At 35.9% G+C, this 15,319-nt stretch overlaps 1 protein-coding gene across 4 annotated transcripts in view; it reads left to right on the top strand.

Annotated features, from left to right (window-relative positions):
- The window catches only part of ERBB4 (erb-b2 receptor tyrosine kinase 4), a 1,035,274-nt gene that overhangs the window by 380,722 nt on the left and 639,233 nt on the right, over nucleotides 1-15,319 (top strand). For all 4 annotated transcript variants that reach the window (XM_036253758.1, XM_036253760.1, XM_036253761.1 and 1 more), the window contains exon 2: nucleotides 7,754-7,905. In XM_036253758.1, coding sequence (XP_036109651.1) covers nucleotides 7,754-7,905 — 152 coding nt within the window. The remainder of the gene's footprint in view (nucleotides 1-7,753; nucleotides 7,906-15,319) is intronic.

The following is a 15,319-nucleotide window of genomic DNA, read 5'->3' as shown; positions in this document are numbered from 1 at the left end:
AATTAAGTATTTTAGAAATAAATGTGATCTCAGAATTGTTGAGCTGGAAAGAAAAGAGAAAATTGTAACTAACGAGAAGAAAATAATTGTCCACGTGTACACAGCTAGTAAGTGTCGGAGTGAAGGGGTCCTGACCGCCATTGTCCTTGGTGAGTGCTCATTCCTTCATGTAGGACTGATTTCAGTACATCACCATGCAAGCCTTGTGTTTTAATTTTATTTAAAATATTGCATAACGTACACATACTCTATACTTTACATTTAAATAAATTATAATAGTTAACTCTATTAGTGAATCCGATATTGTGCAAAGCAAATTACAAGCATTGACTTGTTTTAATTCTTACAACAGTCTTAGGAGGTAATGTTTGTTATTATGTCCATGTGCAGATGAATTAATAGAATGATGGAGAGTCTGGGTAACTTTTCAAAGATCACATTGCAGGTCAGTGATTGAGCTAGGTTTCAACGTTAGACATCAAGCTTTAGACCCTGTGTTTTTAACGTTTATGCCGGGTTTTATTGTTAAGAATACTCAGCATAAAATCCTGCTTTGTAGATACAGAAATGGAGACACCAGGTGCTGAAGTGAGTTGATCAAGTTCATTCAGCCTTTTACACAGGAGGACCCAGCCCAGCCTGTGTGGCTCAGTGGACTGAGCATCCTCCCACGGACTGAGAGGTCCTGGTTCAATTCCAGATCAGGGCACATGCCCAGGTTTCAGGCTTGATCCCCAGTAGGGGGCGTGCAGGAGGCAGCAGATCAATTGTTCTCTCTCACATACACGGATGTTTCTATCTCTCCCCTTTCCTTTCTCGCTAAAAAAAAAAAAAAAAAATCCATAAAAACATATATATTTTTTTAAATGGAGGAACCAGAATGTGATTCTGGCATAATTATGGTTTCCAGTGACTCTAGTCTATTTATTTATTCAACAAATATTGACATAGAGTCTACTGCGTCAGCTCTTCTAGGCGTTAAACAGAAAGGACCGGCTAACTGCGGAGCTTCAATCCTAATATAGAGATATATAATAAACAAGTAAACAAACACATGTATAATGTAATTTCAGAAAGCAGAAAAACAAAAATGAAGGCAAAGAAGACAGAATATGGTGTAAGGTAAACTGGTACCTATTTAGATAAGGCTGTCAGAGAAGGCTTTTCTGAAAGAGTGACCTTCGAGCAAAAATCTGAATATACATCGGTACAGGCTATGGTAAGAAGTGTAGGTTTTTACAGGAGATAAATAGTGATGGAAGGAGACTTGACTTGGGGTGATGGACACACAATACAGTGTACAGATGATGTGTTATTGTATTACACAACTGAAATCTGTATAGTTAACCAGTGCCACCCAAATAAACTCAATAAAAAGGGAAAAAATAAGTTTGGCTTTTTTTTTTTTCTTCTCTCTCTTGATTTCTAGAGAGGAAGGGAGAACAAGGGAGAGGGAGAGAGAGAGAGAGAGAGAGAGAGAGAAGATTTGATGAGAGAGAACATTGATTAGACACCTCTTGCATGCCCCTCACTGGGGATCAGGCCTACAACCTAGACATGTGCCCTGACTGAGAATCGAACCTGCGACACTCAACCAGTGAGCCACACCGGCCGGGCAGGTTTGGCTTTTATAATAAGTGTAATTAGAAGCCTAGGCTTATTTTCAGTAAGGGAGTAATGTGAATGACTTTATGTTTTTCAAAAGCTCATTCCAGTCTCTGGGCGGCCAGTCGATGTTCTCTCTCATCGTGTTTCTATCTCTCCCTCTCTCTCTAAAATCAATAAATAAAAATTATAAAAAACAAAAAAAACAAACAAATTATATGAGTTCTTACAAAACACCTTGGACATTTTTATCAATATATATTTTTTTCATGATACTAGTTCAACGGTAGATGCTAAGTAAATACTTATCTATTTCTTAATTCATAGCTCATGTAAGCATTCAATTTGAAAGTTTGGCAAAAATTTCATTAAATTTTGTTTTTTTTTTCATCTTTCTTGTGTATGCAAATGGCATACTGGTTTCTAAAGCCATAACAAGCCTGAAAGCAATACTGATTTTTTAGTATAAATATGGGCATTGTAAATGTTTCTTCATTTTGCTTCTAATGTTTTGTCAATCAACCGAATGAATAATTTTACTTATCAACTTTTTTATATTGCTTCAAAAATCCTAATTATAGTCTTATTTATTTATTTATTTTTACTGAATGAAGATTATGTCATTCACTCATTGTTGGATGTAATTAGTAAGTCAAGAAGAATAAAAAGCCATGTTTGCAACTATAGCTACATTAACCACGGAACTGGACAAAACAGAACAGTCGGCAGGCTTTTGCAGGCCTCCCATAAGCTTGCTCCTGGACTTCCCGGCGGAATGGAAACGCGGAAGAGCACATGTAAAGTCAGGGTCTTTGAAGCTTGAACTGTTGTTGTAAGCTTGTAGTTTAAGGACTTCATAATAGTGTTGGGAAAGGGGGCTGAATTTTGTTAAACTTGTTTTAGCTAGTGAAAATGATTTTTCAATTCTGTTTGATAAACAGCTGTGTGAAATCAATGAAACTTGATGGTTTCAGCATTGTCGTGTCTACATTGCCTGATTGTAAAATCGATTGACAAATGGGAGTTGTGAGGCCTTCGGTGAAGGCATCGTGAAGACACCGATGATTTTTACGCGTCTATCCAAACTATAAAACAAACTCTGTCCTTCAAGATACAAGTTTAAAGGAATATATAATTGATTACAGGTAGCTTGAGACAAAGAAATATACAGGGGATTCTCACCGAGACAAAGATATTTCCAGAATGGAACTGTGTGTAGTAAAAGCTCCAAAGACCAGAATGATTAAATAGAATCTTCTGATTAATCAGAGTTTCTGTTTATTGGAGGATTACTTTGTTATTGAAAAATGTATTTCATATGTTATATACGAAACACAGCTGACTGTTAACTGAACACTGGGCATTGTTCTGAATTGAGGGTCATTATCTGAATATGAGCTATAATTGTTTTTATAGCAATTAAATGAATATTATTAAAAGGCAATTTCTTGCACAGCACTGTGCTCTATAGTTCAGCAGATTCAAAATAATGATTAATATATTGCCTCTATCTTCAAAGTGTTTAAAGACTTTGTGGGCTTCACATATAAACATTTATTCTTAATAAAATTAATAATAATAGTTTTCTATTGTGTGCTTTTACATATGCAGAATAAAACACCTGCAAAAATACATTACAGTTATATTAATAGATCTTTCACTCAAAATTTGTTTAATATTCTGTAGAAAATAATACATTAAGTATTTTAGAAATCTTTTTATTTAGATGTTTACACATTGATTTTCAAATATGTCAATTTTACAGTAAGGGTTTTATTTCCATTTGCAAGAAACTTGTAGAACACAAGTTGTACATAAGTTATGTGTCATTGAATATATTTTAGAAATGGCGCAGCAAGTTAATTAATTGATGCTTCATTAGTCTCATCAGGAGTTGCATTAAAATATAAGCTTGTCTTTAAAGAATTAAAAATAATTAAAATCTGTATTTCATGAACCCATATAATAGTACCTTTTTTTAAAACGGACATTTAACAGGTTTATAAATATTCTGTTATTAATTTGCTGGGAGTAATAAAATGAAGATCAGGGGTTATGATGTTTCATAGACAGTCTCTAGAATATACTGAATAAAAAGCTGAACGTCAATCTTGATGACAAGGATCATGTACATAAGTGAGTGGCTTCTTGTTCTCCTTGTGTTGAATAGTATTGTAGTTGTCATCAATAGGTATTCATTTTTTTTTTATTTTTTTTAGTGTTTGTTGGTTTTAGTAACAATGAAAACCTCCACAGAAGCAGTAAAATGTTCAGATGATCCAGAATGATTTTGTAGTCCTGGCCCATTTGACTCAGCAGTTAGAACATCAGCCCAGGACCAAAGGGTCGCAGCAGGTTCGATCCGTGGCCCTGGTTGAGGTCATGCAGGAGACATTTCTCTCTCTCTCTCTCTCTCTCTCTCTCTCTCTCTCTCTCTCTCTCTCTCTCTCTCTCCCTCTCTCCCTCTCTCCCTCTCTCCCTCTCCCTGTCTCTCTCTCTCCCTCTCCCTCTCCTTCTCCTTCTCCCTCCCCCCTCCCCCTCTGTCTTTTCCTCCTTCCCTCCCTTCCACTCTGTCTAAAAATCAGTGGAAAAATATCCTTGGGTGAGGATTAATAACAATAACAAAAATGATTTTGTAGTTTCACTACGATTTGAGTAAATTCAAACAGCCAGCAGAATTGTTAAAACTACTTAAGGTCAAAAACATACAATTCAACTAAAATTCAATCCTTTCTATGAATAGTATTTCAGCAGCTAAGACCAAAATTCACCATTATCCTGATGTTAATGAAAATAAAACAATGTTAAACCTCAATTGTTTGAAAACTCTGGTTCTTTTTAGCTAATTTCTCAGCCTCTCTATGGCATACCCCTCATCATTATGGTCCAAGACGGTAGTTCAAGTTTAAGTCTTCACAGTTCCATTTCAGCCAGCAGATTGGAGAAAGATGTGAAGAAGAAAGAAGGTCAAGTCAGGCTCCAACCAAGCTTTAGATAAAGTTCTGGGAAAGTATCATACAGTATGGCATAACTTAGTCCCTTGCTTAGCTTACCTCCAAGATGAGCGGAGAAATGTAATCTTTATTTGAGATAGCAAATGCCTGGTTAAAATTGCGCAGTTTCATACTGTGAAGGTCAAGAGGAGAATGGATGTTGAGGATTCTAGATGTCTTGGAACCCATCCTTATCACTCTACAAAAATTGCTTTCTCAAAATAACAGATGAATTCCAGCATGGTGTATGAGAGACTTGGCGTTCAGAAAGGCGACCGGGAGAAGAGCTAGGAGGTGATAAGCTATAGGACCCTGGAGAGAGGAGGTGATATTTAACATTAAGTGTGAGGCTTAAAAGAAAAATAGTCTAAAGATTATGTGTTGGTTTCCAGAGCTGTCATAACAAAGTGCTCTAATCTAGGTGGCTGGAAACAACAGTCGTTTAGTCGTTCACAGTTCTGGAGGCTAGAAGTCCAGTGCCGAGGAATCAGCAGGGTCGTGCTCCCTTGAGATTCTGGGTAGAATCTTTCCTTGTCTTTGCCTCACTTCTGATGGTGATCATGAATTCTTGCATTTTTAAAAAAAATATCTTTCTATTGATTTTTTTTTTTTTAGAGAGAGAGAAACATCTATGTGAGAGAGAAACAGATCCGCTGCTCCCTGCACGCCCTATACTGGGGATCAGACCCGCAACCCAGGCATATGCCTTGACCAGAATCAAACCAGGCCCTCTCAATCCATGGGACGATGCTCAAGCCACTGAGCCACACTGGCCAGGCAGTTCTTGGCATTTCTTGGATTGTAGCTGCATCACTCTCATTGTTGCTGCTGTGGTCACGTGCTTCCTCCCTGTGTGTTCACACTGTTCTGCTCTTCTTGGAAAGACTTGAGTCATCTTGGATTAGGACCCACCTTAATACCATCATTTTAACTTGATTACATCTACAAACACCCTGTTTCAAAACAAGGTCACATTCACAATTACCAGGGGTGAGGACCTCAATAAATCTTTGAGAGGGACACAATTCCACTTTTAAAGAGTATTTCTAGAAAATATACTGTTTCGTGTGCTTTATAAATCTAGACAAGAAATGTTTGTGTGTGTGTGTTTTTTTTGATGTGTTTATAATAGGATGGAAGATCTACAGTATTCTTCAAGACTTTTAAATTCAACTTTTGTTCTTTTTAATGTCAATGGGCAAAAGCAGGCTTTAAGTTTACCCTAATTATCAGAATATACCCATCTAGAATTACATTTCCTTTCTGTACTGAAACCCATTCCATTGAACTCCACATCAGGGTCATGACCACTTTGTCATTTCTGTGCACATGACATTCAAAGGTGTATATGATATGATTACTAAGCGCTGTTTCCTGTATTCAAATTTATACTTCATATCTTGCCTTAAATTTTGTGTATTTATGTAACTTACTCAAAGAAGATTTATCAACTGTCCATTTTTAAAACTTTACATACTATTATTATAAGATCCGTACTATAGTATTTCAGTCCATTAAAGATTCAACGTGGTGCATTCAATGGTATAGATTTTGTTTAGGAAGGTATATAAGCCGTGAGAAGTAGTAACTAAAACTCTGAGTTTTAGAGTACAGAAAGGATATCAACAAACCGCCAAAGAGCACGTTTGTATACTCATGTGCTCACATGTGAACAGATTCAACACCATGCCCCCAAAGATGGCAAACAGAGATCATTTATCAACAGTCCATTGTACCTCAGAACATTGATGCATATATGTACCGATGACCCTGTTTATATAAAAATGATTAAATTTTATTACATGATCTTCTTGTAGTATATACTTATAAATGTTCCAATTCAAGTTATTTAATATTTGTGTTTTAAAAAGTAGTATTTGTATTTTGAGGCTTTAAAAGAACAAGATTTAATTATGTAGAAGATTTACTCAATTAGAACCCCTTATTTTGCAATAGAAAACATCATTTAAAAAATAAGCCCTGCCGGTTTGGGTCGGCGATTAGAGCGTTGGCCTGCGGTCCAGAGAGACCCGGGTTCGGTTCCCGCTAAGGGCATGTACTTTGGTTGCAGTTTGCCCCGGGCCCTGGTTGATCGTGCGGGTGGCAGTCACTTGATGTCCCTTTCATGTCGATGTTTCTCTCTCTCTCTATTCCTCTCTCTCTCTCCCACTCTGTCTGAACAGAAAATGGAAAAATGTCCTCAGGTGAGGATAAAAATAAATAAATAAATAAATAAATAAATAAATAAATAAATAAATAAATAAAATTCTTACTTTTATCACCTTTTGATTTCATTTATCCACATATGTAGAATGTACCCTGTTAGAAAATAGTGAATTATATGTCCAAAAGAATATCTTGTTTAAATAAAATTATGTGTATTTATATGCTCATAGAAAATGTGATTATTTTGAATTTATTTTCTTGCTATGTGTTTCCCTGGAACCTATGTCTTCTTATTCTCTGTTGTTAGTACATGCACTATATGAATGTATACGTGTAATATTACATATCTGTGGAATCTAAAAGAGCCACCTCAGAATCAGAGAAAAGAATGGGTGGTGTCCAGAGGCCCGGAGTCGGGGAAATGGGGGAGATGTTAAGAGTGTAAGAAGAGTATGTTCTGGGGATCTAATGTACAGCCTGGTGACTATAGTCAACAGTATTTTATTATCTACTTGAAAGTTGCTAAGATTACATCGTAAATGTTCTCACCACAAAAAAGAATTAGTAATTTTGTGAGATAATGGAGGTGTTAACTAGCTATTGATAATCATTTTGCGACATATGTATAAATATATCAAATCAACATGTTATATATCCCAAACTTCCACAACGCTGTATGTCAATAAAGGTGGAAAAGAGAAAAGTTATCAGTGTGTGGGTTACGGGTCTTAATGCTGTTTAAACTATTGCCCCCGGGGCATTACAGCAGGGTGCGGACTGCAGAGCTGGGGGCGAGGGATGTGACATCATTGCAGGTACATAACTCCCTGCGCCCTCTTGTCTTGGCAGTGTGCGCAGGGACAGAGAACAAGCTGAGCCCCTCTCTGACCTGAGCCCCCTCTCTGACCTGGCCCTCTTGTCTTGGCAGTGTGCGCAGGGACAGAGAACAAGCTGAGCCCCTCTCTGACCTGGCCTTCTTGTCTTGGCAGTGTGCGCAGGCACGGAGAACAAGCTGAGCTCCCTCTCTGACCTGGAGCAGCAGTATCGAGCCTTGCGCAAGTACTATGAGAACTGCGAGGTGGTCATGGGCAACCTGGAGATAACCAGCATCGAGCACAACCGGGACCTCTCCTTCCTGCGGGTAAGGCTCTCTTTCTATCTCCTCTGAGCGAGCAGTGGCGTCGCTGTGCGTAAAGATAGGCCAGCCTGCTTGCACTCGGTGGCTGTGCCCCTCTGGACCGAGTCTGCAGGCCGAAGACAGGAGATACCGACACACACCGGGAACAGGAGGAGCACAGCCATCATGACGGGCGTCCTGAATTTAGAGCGGTTGCCGTTGCCCCCAGCCTGGTAAAGATTCTGCCAGGGTGTAGTGTGTGACATCTAGCAAGACTGTCTTTTTTCTGAATTACAGGACAGAGGAAAACTAGGAGCATCACAGGACCAATCAGATAGTAATTGTAACTTTAGCTACAATTGTAACTTTTCTGCTTATTCTGTCACTCTGGAAATTTTTGATTATTTTATAGTACCACGAGACTAAGACCATAAACTTTAGAAGAAAAAGGATGTCTGTTTTTGAAAACCTGCAAATTATTTCAAATTATACTCACAGGAAATGACAGGTACTTAGGTGGATCAACATAAATGCATATAGGGTGAGGCAGAAGTCAGTTTATAGTTGTACCTATGGAAAATAATACGATAATGAATAAATACTAATATGAGAATAAACTCCGTGTTTTGCGTACTCACAACTGTAAACCTACGTTTGCCCCATACTATATGAGAATACAGTGTATAAAGTTAACCAGAGACAGCCAGGTCCCTTTACAAATGTATTCTGACTTGCACCTATCCCTGTTCTGTTAAACAGGTTATATTAAAGTTTAATGCCTACAGCTTTTCACGGTTTGCTTTCACCAAAACAGGTATTGGAAAATCTAAACTGCAGAGTCTTTGACAAAGTGAGAAGGGGATGTGGTCATTGGCACAACTAAGAATTTATTCTTCATACAAGAATTAATAGGATATGTGACATCTGTAGGGTACCTTTGATCTTGTTTTCAGGAATGTTTACACACTTCTAAGGAGGCCTGTCTTGTAGAAATCAAGACGTAAATGATTTGAGTGCTGATACTGCAGTGAACTGTTCAGAGGGTAGTAAATTATTTAGAGAGCTATAATTTTAATACGTCTATACTTAGATAAGTAGTTGAAAACAGTGATTTCAGATACTTTGAATGTAATTAATATGTCTAGAAATGGTAATAACCTTCCTAGATGAACCATCTCAAAAGCCTAAATAACATTATGAGGCTTATGATATCCGTTTTTTAAAATGATAATTGTGTTAAGTGTGGTACAGGAATGGAGGTTTTTTATACTATATTGCTTGGTTGACACAACCCTGGTTCTATGAGTCAAAGCTTTTTAAAAAAACACGTATAGTTATGACCTTTTTTTTTCATCAAAAGTAGGTAGAAGTTACCTAAATCATAGAATGAGAGGGCCTAAACGGAACGGAACGTTTTCTTTTGCTGTTTTGAGAAGGAGACTTGCACATTATCCTACCACAGCCACGTCAACGTAATAAATCTGAGTATTTGTTATTAAAATTTTCTTACAAGCTTTTAACCTGTCCTGATTGATTATATTTAGGTAGATTTTATTATTCAATATCAAATGGAATCTTGATGGTATATGAGCTGATTTGTAGATTTGCTTAGAAATGCCAAGAAACTCAATGATGTCATGGAAAAGAAAAACTGAGAATGAATTCAGAATCAGGGAAAACAATTTAAACAATCTCTTAGATCAAAACGTTATGAAAATATTTTTAAGGCAATCTTAGATGTTTGTTTTCTTATGATTTATTTGCTTTGTTTGCTTTGTGGTCTTTGCACAATGAAGGATTTATTCTTATACAAGAATTAATAGGATATATAGCATATATATTGAAGATTAACAAAATATAATCATGTGTATTATAAGTGACAGTCTTTAAAATAAGTAACATGAAACTATTTTGATTATTATAGTTTTTATAATTTTAAGTTCTTATAGGTAACAGAATAGACTTTAATTCATTTTTAAATAGACTTTAATTCATTTTTAACCTTTAGAAATATAAAATATAAAATACAGATCTTTGAGCAACATGGTCTATATGGTCAGGTAGTCTTTTTGAGGAAGAATTTTGAACTAAAAAATAAGTTACTAGAATGAACATATTTGGGATATTAAAATATGGGGATCAAGGTTTCCACGTGGAGCAACAAGTGCATTGTATATTTAAAACAGTCATTGTTGGTTTCAAAGTTGCATCTCTAAATGTACATGTAAACTTTGTATTAACCCATGTACATGTCTCTATTTTCATGTATTTAGTTCAAGATAACTCTATTAGGCTCTTTTCCTTATTAATAACATCTTTTTTGTTACATTTATCATTTGTTCCTTTGGAAAATAACCATTTCTAATTGTGACATAAATTAATTCATTCAACAAATTGTCTTATCCCAAGGATACAATAGCAAGTAATGCATTTCAACAATCTTATAGTTTTGTAGAGGGATACAGGAGTGTGACGCATAAGTCTGGTAAATATGTATGTTTGTATATGTACATATCATGTATATTACATATGTATACATATACATACACACACATATAAAATTTTATAATTGTTAATACAGAAATAAAAAGTCAGAATCAGAATAAAGGTATGCTTTTGTGTTAGTGGTAGGCTTGGGTGCTGGGGCAAGAAAGGGACGGCTTATTCTGAAGGTTTCAGAAAAGATTTCATCAAAGAGGCGCTTGAGTTGAATCATCCCAAAGTACATGATCTGTCTGAAATTTACACATTAAAATAAGTAGAGTCTATGTAAAAGAAATCTTGTTATTTTATATTATACTATCATTTTAAATGTTGTTAATTGAATGAGTGAATAGTAAACGTTCATTAACCTATCCTATGGATTACATAGTCCTCAGATATGCTTATGTAACTATAAATCATTGAGCAATTTCTTATAGAGGTGTGCAGTTTCCCTTTCTCTTAAGAATGACCCAAATCTATAATTCGTTTGGAAAGATATCAGGGGTAGTCATCTCACATTTCATTATAGGACTTGTTTCTGTCTTTAGAAACTTAATATAAATTACTTTTGTTTTTAAGAGATTTTCCATACTTAAGTTCATCTCTAATGGTCAGTGTCATTTAGCAAGGTCATATGTTTTGTTTTGTTGTTTTGTATGAAACCACACTAATTTCTATGATTCATGAGAGCAGTTTACCCAGATACCCTGTTTATATGTTTCACTATCTGATTAGCTGGTATCTAGTACAGTGCCTAAAACATAATAGATTGCATATTTTGAATGGACAAGTTAATGATTATATTTCTTAGTACTTAATAAAAGTAGTTATAGATCACTGTATTGTATATGAGGTATCCTCTAGATGAATGATTATGGGCGCCCCTCATCATGTTATTTCACTGTGAGGCCACCACAGATCACGTGTGTGGGCATAAACCACAGGCTGGGTGAGCAAGAATCCCTTCCCCTGAGATTTGAAATTGTGATGGAGCATCCAGTTTCTGTTTCAGTTTCTTGACCACACAAATACCAGGAGACAGCCATCTTTTTCCTTGTGGTTTCCATGTTAGAAAGAGCTATTCAGACAGCAGAATGTAGGTAACACATTGAAATAGAGACAGAGCAGAGAAATTTCATTTACTCCAAATTATTGATGAGTGAAGCATTAATTTCCAGGTTCCAGCCTGCTTCTGAAGACTGGTTGCATTCTGTTCATTGAATTCATAAGATCTTCCTGGAACTTGGTAGTAGCCTTGAAGTGATTTCCTCTTTTATCCTTAAACCAGATAGGTTTTTTTTTGTTTGTTTTTTTTAACTATATCTAGAATATCCCTTTTTATACATGTCCCATGATCTCAAAAAGAGAAAAAGTGGGCCTATGAAATTGGATTGAAGATGTGCTTACATATAATCTAAAAAACAAAAAGAACAAAATTTATAAAGTTTTGGAGCTACTTCATTAATCTTTACTAAATATATTTTATTGAAATGCTTAGAAATATATTCTTTATTCTTTTCAAGATGGGTTTATTATATCAACCTTGATACTTGCCACTATAAACACCTTTTAACTCAGCTTTGTTATAATCTCCAAGTTTTTACATTTTTTTATAAATAGAAAATCTAGTTGAAAATATTTAACATTAGACAGCTGAGACCCCACATATTTGGCAAGAAAAAGGCCCTAAAATGTATTTACTATGTACTTTATTGATGTCATAGGTTAAACCATATAATATAAAATAGCAAGATGTAAAAATCATAGATTTTTGCTACAGTAGTTATTAAACTGTGAACTTCTCAGACACGGCAAAATATAGCAAGTAATGGGAATGAACTATTACATCTTTTACCTGCATTAGAATTCTTGAGAGTTATCTCTCCTGTGTCACTGAATTGGTCTTTCTGACCGCTGCTGACATTTATAACTTAGTGCTTCTAAACCGATACCAGACCTACCAGCTCTTGTACCTTAAATACCTTAAATTTATTTTCTCTGCTTTGTATATTCACTTTAAGGAAATGAGTATTCAGTGTCAACTAAATGTAAAGCAGGTGATATATAGTGCAAAGTGTGTGTGTGTGTGTGTGTGTGTGTGTGTATGTTGTGTTAATAACTAACATTAACCAGTGCCATAATAGGTATTAATTTTTAATCTATTGTTTTAATCTGTTGTGTGTAAATCGTTTAGGAAATAACATTTATTAGGATTAAGAAGAGATAAATTTATTTAGCAGTTGATCCACTGGCCTAGGATATTAAAACTATCAGTAATTCATTTGACTTCTGTATGCTTTAGTCTAGAAGCCTTAAATCTTAATGATTATGCATCTATTTTATTACTGAAAAATGAATAAAAATAAATTAATACTTTAAGACATCTTTCCAATTAGTGGCAATAATGTTCTATGATTGATACAAAAAAACAATTATTTTGAAAAAGTATACTTTTAAAAATATATTTTTATTTAATTTATTGGGGTTACATTGATTAAGGGATATAAATGGTGATGGAGGAGACTAGATTTTGGGTGGTGAACATACAATATACAGATGATGTATTATAGAATTGTACACCTGAAAATTATATAATTTTATTAAGTGAAAAACTATACATTTTTAAAGCAAAATATTTTTTAAAAGGTAATCTCAGATAATGAATAACACATGTTGTTATGAATTTAGAAAAACATTAGCTGCCTTTGTTGCATGTTTGGCAGAGCTATAGGGAGTTTTTTGTTTTTTTTTTTTTTTTTTTATCCTCACCCGAGGACATTTTTCCATTTTTTGTTCAGAGAGAGCGGGAGGGAGAGAGAGGAAGAGAGAGAGAGAGAAACATCGACGTGAAGGGACACATCGAGTGGCTGCCACCCGCACGACCAACCAGGGCCGGGGACAAACTGCAACCAAGGTACGTGCCCTTAGCGGGAACCGAACCCGGGTATCTCCAGACCATAGGCCCACTCTCCAACCGCTGAGCCAAGCCGGCCAGGGCAATTGTTTTATTTTTTAATAGACAGTTTTAGATGGCATTTCTTGTATATTAAAAAAAAACTCCCGCCCTGGCCAGTTTGGCTCAGCGGTTAGAGCATCGGCCTGCGGTCCGGAGAGACCCGGGTTCGGTTCCCGCTAAGGGCACGTACCTCGGTTGCAGTTTGTCCGCAGCCCTGGTTGGTCGTGCGGGTGGCAGCCACTCGATGTGTCCCTTCGCGTCGATGTTTCTCTCTCTCTCCCTTCCTCTCTCTCCTTCCCACTCTACCTGTACAAAAAATGGAAAAATATCCTCGGGTGAGGATAAATAAATAAATAAATAAATAAATAAATAAATAAATAAATAAAACAATTAACCTACCAGGGTGACTCAGTTGGTTGGAGCATCATCCCATTCATCAAAATGTTGCAGATTCACAGGTTGAATGCCAGAGCATTTACCTGGGTTGTGGGTTCAATTTCAGTTGGAGTGCATATAGGAGGCAATCTCTCTCTCTTTCTCTCTCTCTCCCATCAATAAAACATATCCTGGGATGAGGATACAAAAACTTTAATAAATAAAACAATTATTTCTTTATAGCAATCATATACATTGCTCATTTTTTTCAACGAAAGAAAACATACTTTTCTTACATTCAAATATTATCTGTGTCTTCTAGTTAATTAATATTTTAAAATGTCATGGAACTATCACCATCTTTTATTTGGATATATATGGGATTCTTCATAAGTGATGATGTTGCTTTTCAACTATTCTCCATAAGACATGGAATTTGCACTGGCTTTTCAGTGCTGGTAAGCAACATACACTCCATCACGCTTACATAGTTTCTCTTTGGACTAAGGACAAGCATTTCAAAGAATGCAAATAAAGCCGTAACCCAGACTACATGCTGTTGATTGGCTCACTGTAACCTAAGACCTTGGCTTCATCAGCAAGGTTTTGTTACAATAAAATCGGGAATGGTATATTGCAATAATGAGTTTCAAGTTGCAACAATAACCCTGTGTTAGCCTATCCCCTAACTGTTTTCAGTAAGGATGAGCAACCTGTCAGGTTTAATATAAAATTCTGAAATACATTCCAGCCTACGTCAAAGCAGATGACTAGAATTAAATCCACCAGCATAGTGTCTGGTTTTATATTTGTGAGTTTGTTTTCCCGTATCCTTCTCACTCACATTTAAATATACGCCTGGGCTAAGCTTTACGCTGCATAGCATGGTTTAGCAAAACCCTACATAGGAGAATTTGTATTTAAAAATAAATAGCTAATTTACGAAACACTTTATCCCTTTGGGTTGGAAAATGATTTATTGGATAGTTTGTGTAAACACTAGCTACCACTGCCTATCTGTGATTGTTTTTAGCTCATGTGGGAGGGATTGCATTGGAGAGATTGATTGAAATCAGGACAAGAAAAGTAGTCATAGTTTAGAGTCATTAAAAATTGGAGAGGAAAACAGCATTTAAATGAAATATCTGTGGCATCATAAAATGGGTCCACATGTATTGTATCCTCACATTTACCTGAAAGATACTATAAGTGCAGTATTTTCTAAGACAGCATGTTTCAACGGTGCACACATTTTGATTGGGTTGCATAGTAAGGGAGAGCGAGCCTGGATTTTAGTTTTCCTAAATAGCTTTGTGAGATACATAACTGGCATATTTGTAACTTTGCTAAGTGGTGGGCAAGGAAATAAGATTCCTATATCAAGTATGTGTATTGTCTAATAACTAATTACTCATGGACCACAGTGGTGTAAGCTTTTCTTCTATATCACCAGTTGGAACAGATGTCAAGAAGGGACTATGAAGATCCACGTTCAAAGTTCTTAGAACTAACCATCCTTATGTTCAAAGAAACTTTGCCTTCGCGAATACGTCAGTCAGGTAAACAGCATGAGAATAGATAGGGTGTTCCAACTTTATATTTAATTTCTGGGTTGTTGTTGTT

The sequence above is a fragment of the Molossus molossus genome, unplaced genomic scaffold (assembly GCF_014108415.1).
Source record: "Molossus molossus isolate mMolMol1 unplaced genomic scaffold, mMolMol1.p scaffold_m16_p_11, whole genome shotgun sequence".
Taxonomy (NCBI): Eukaryota; Metazoa; Chordata; class Mammalia; order Chiroptera; family Molossidae; genus Molossus; species Molossus molossus.
The sequence above is the reverse complement of the archived record's forward strand: the minus strand, read 5'-3'. Positions and strand labels throughout refer to the sequence as shown.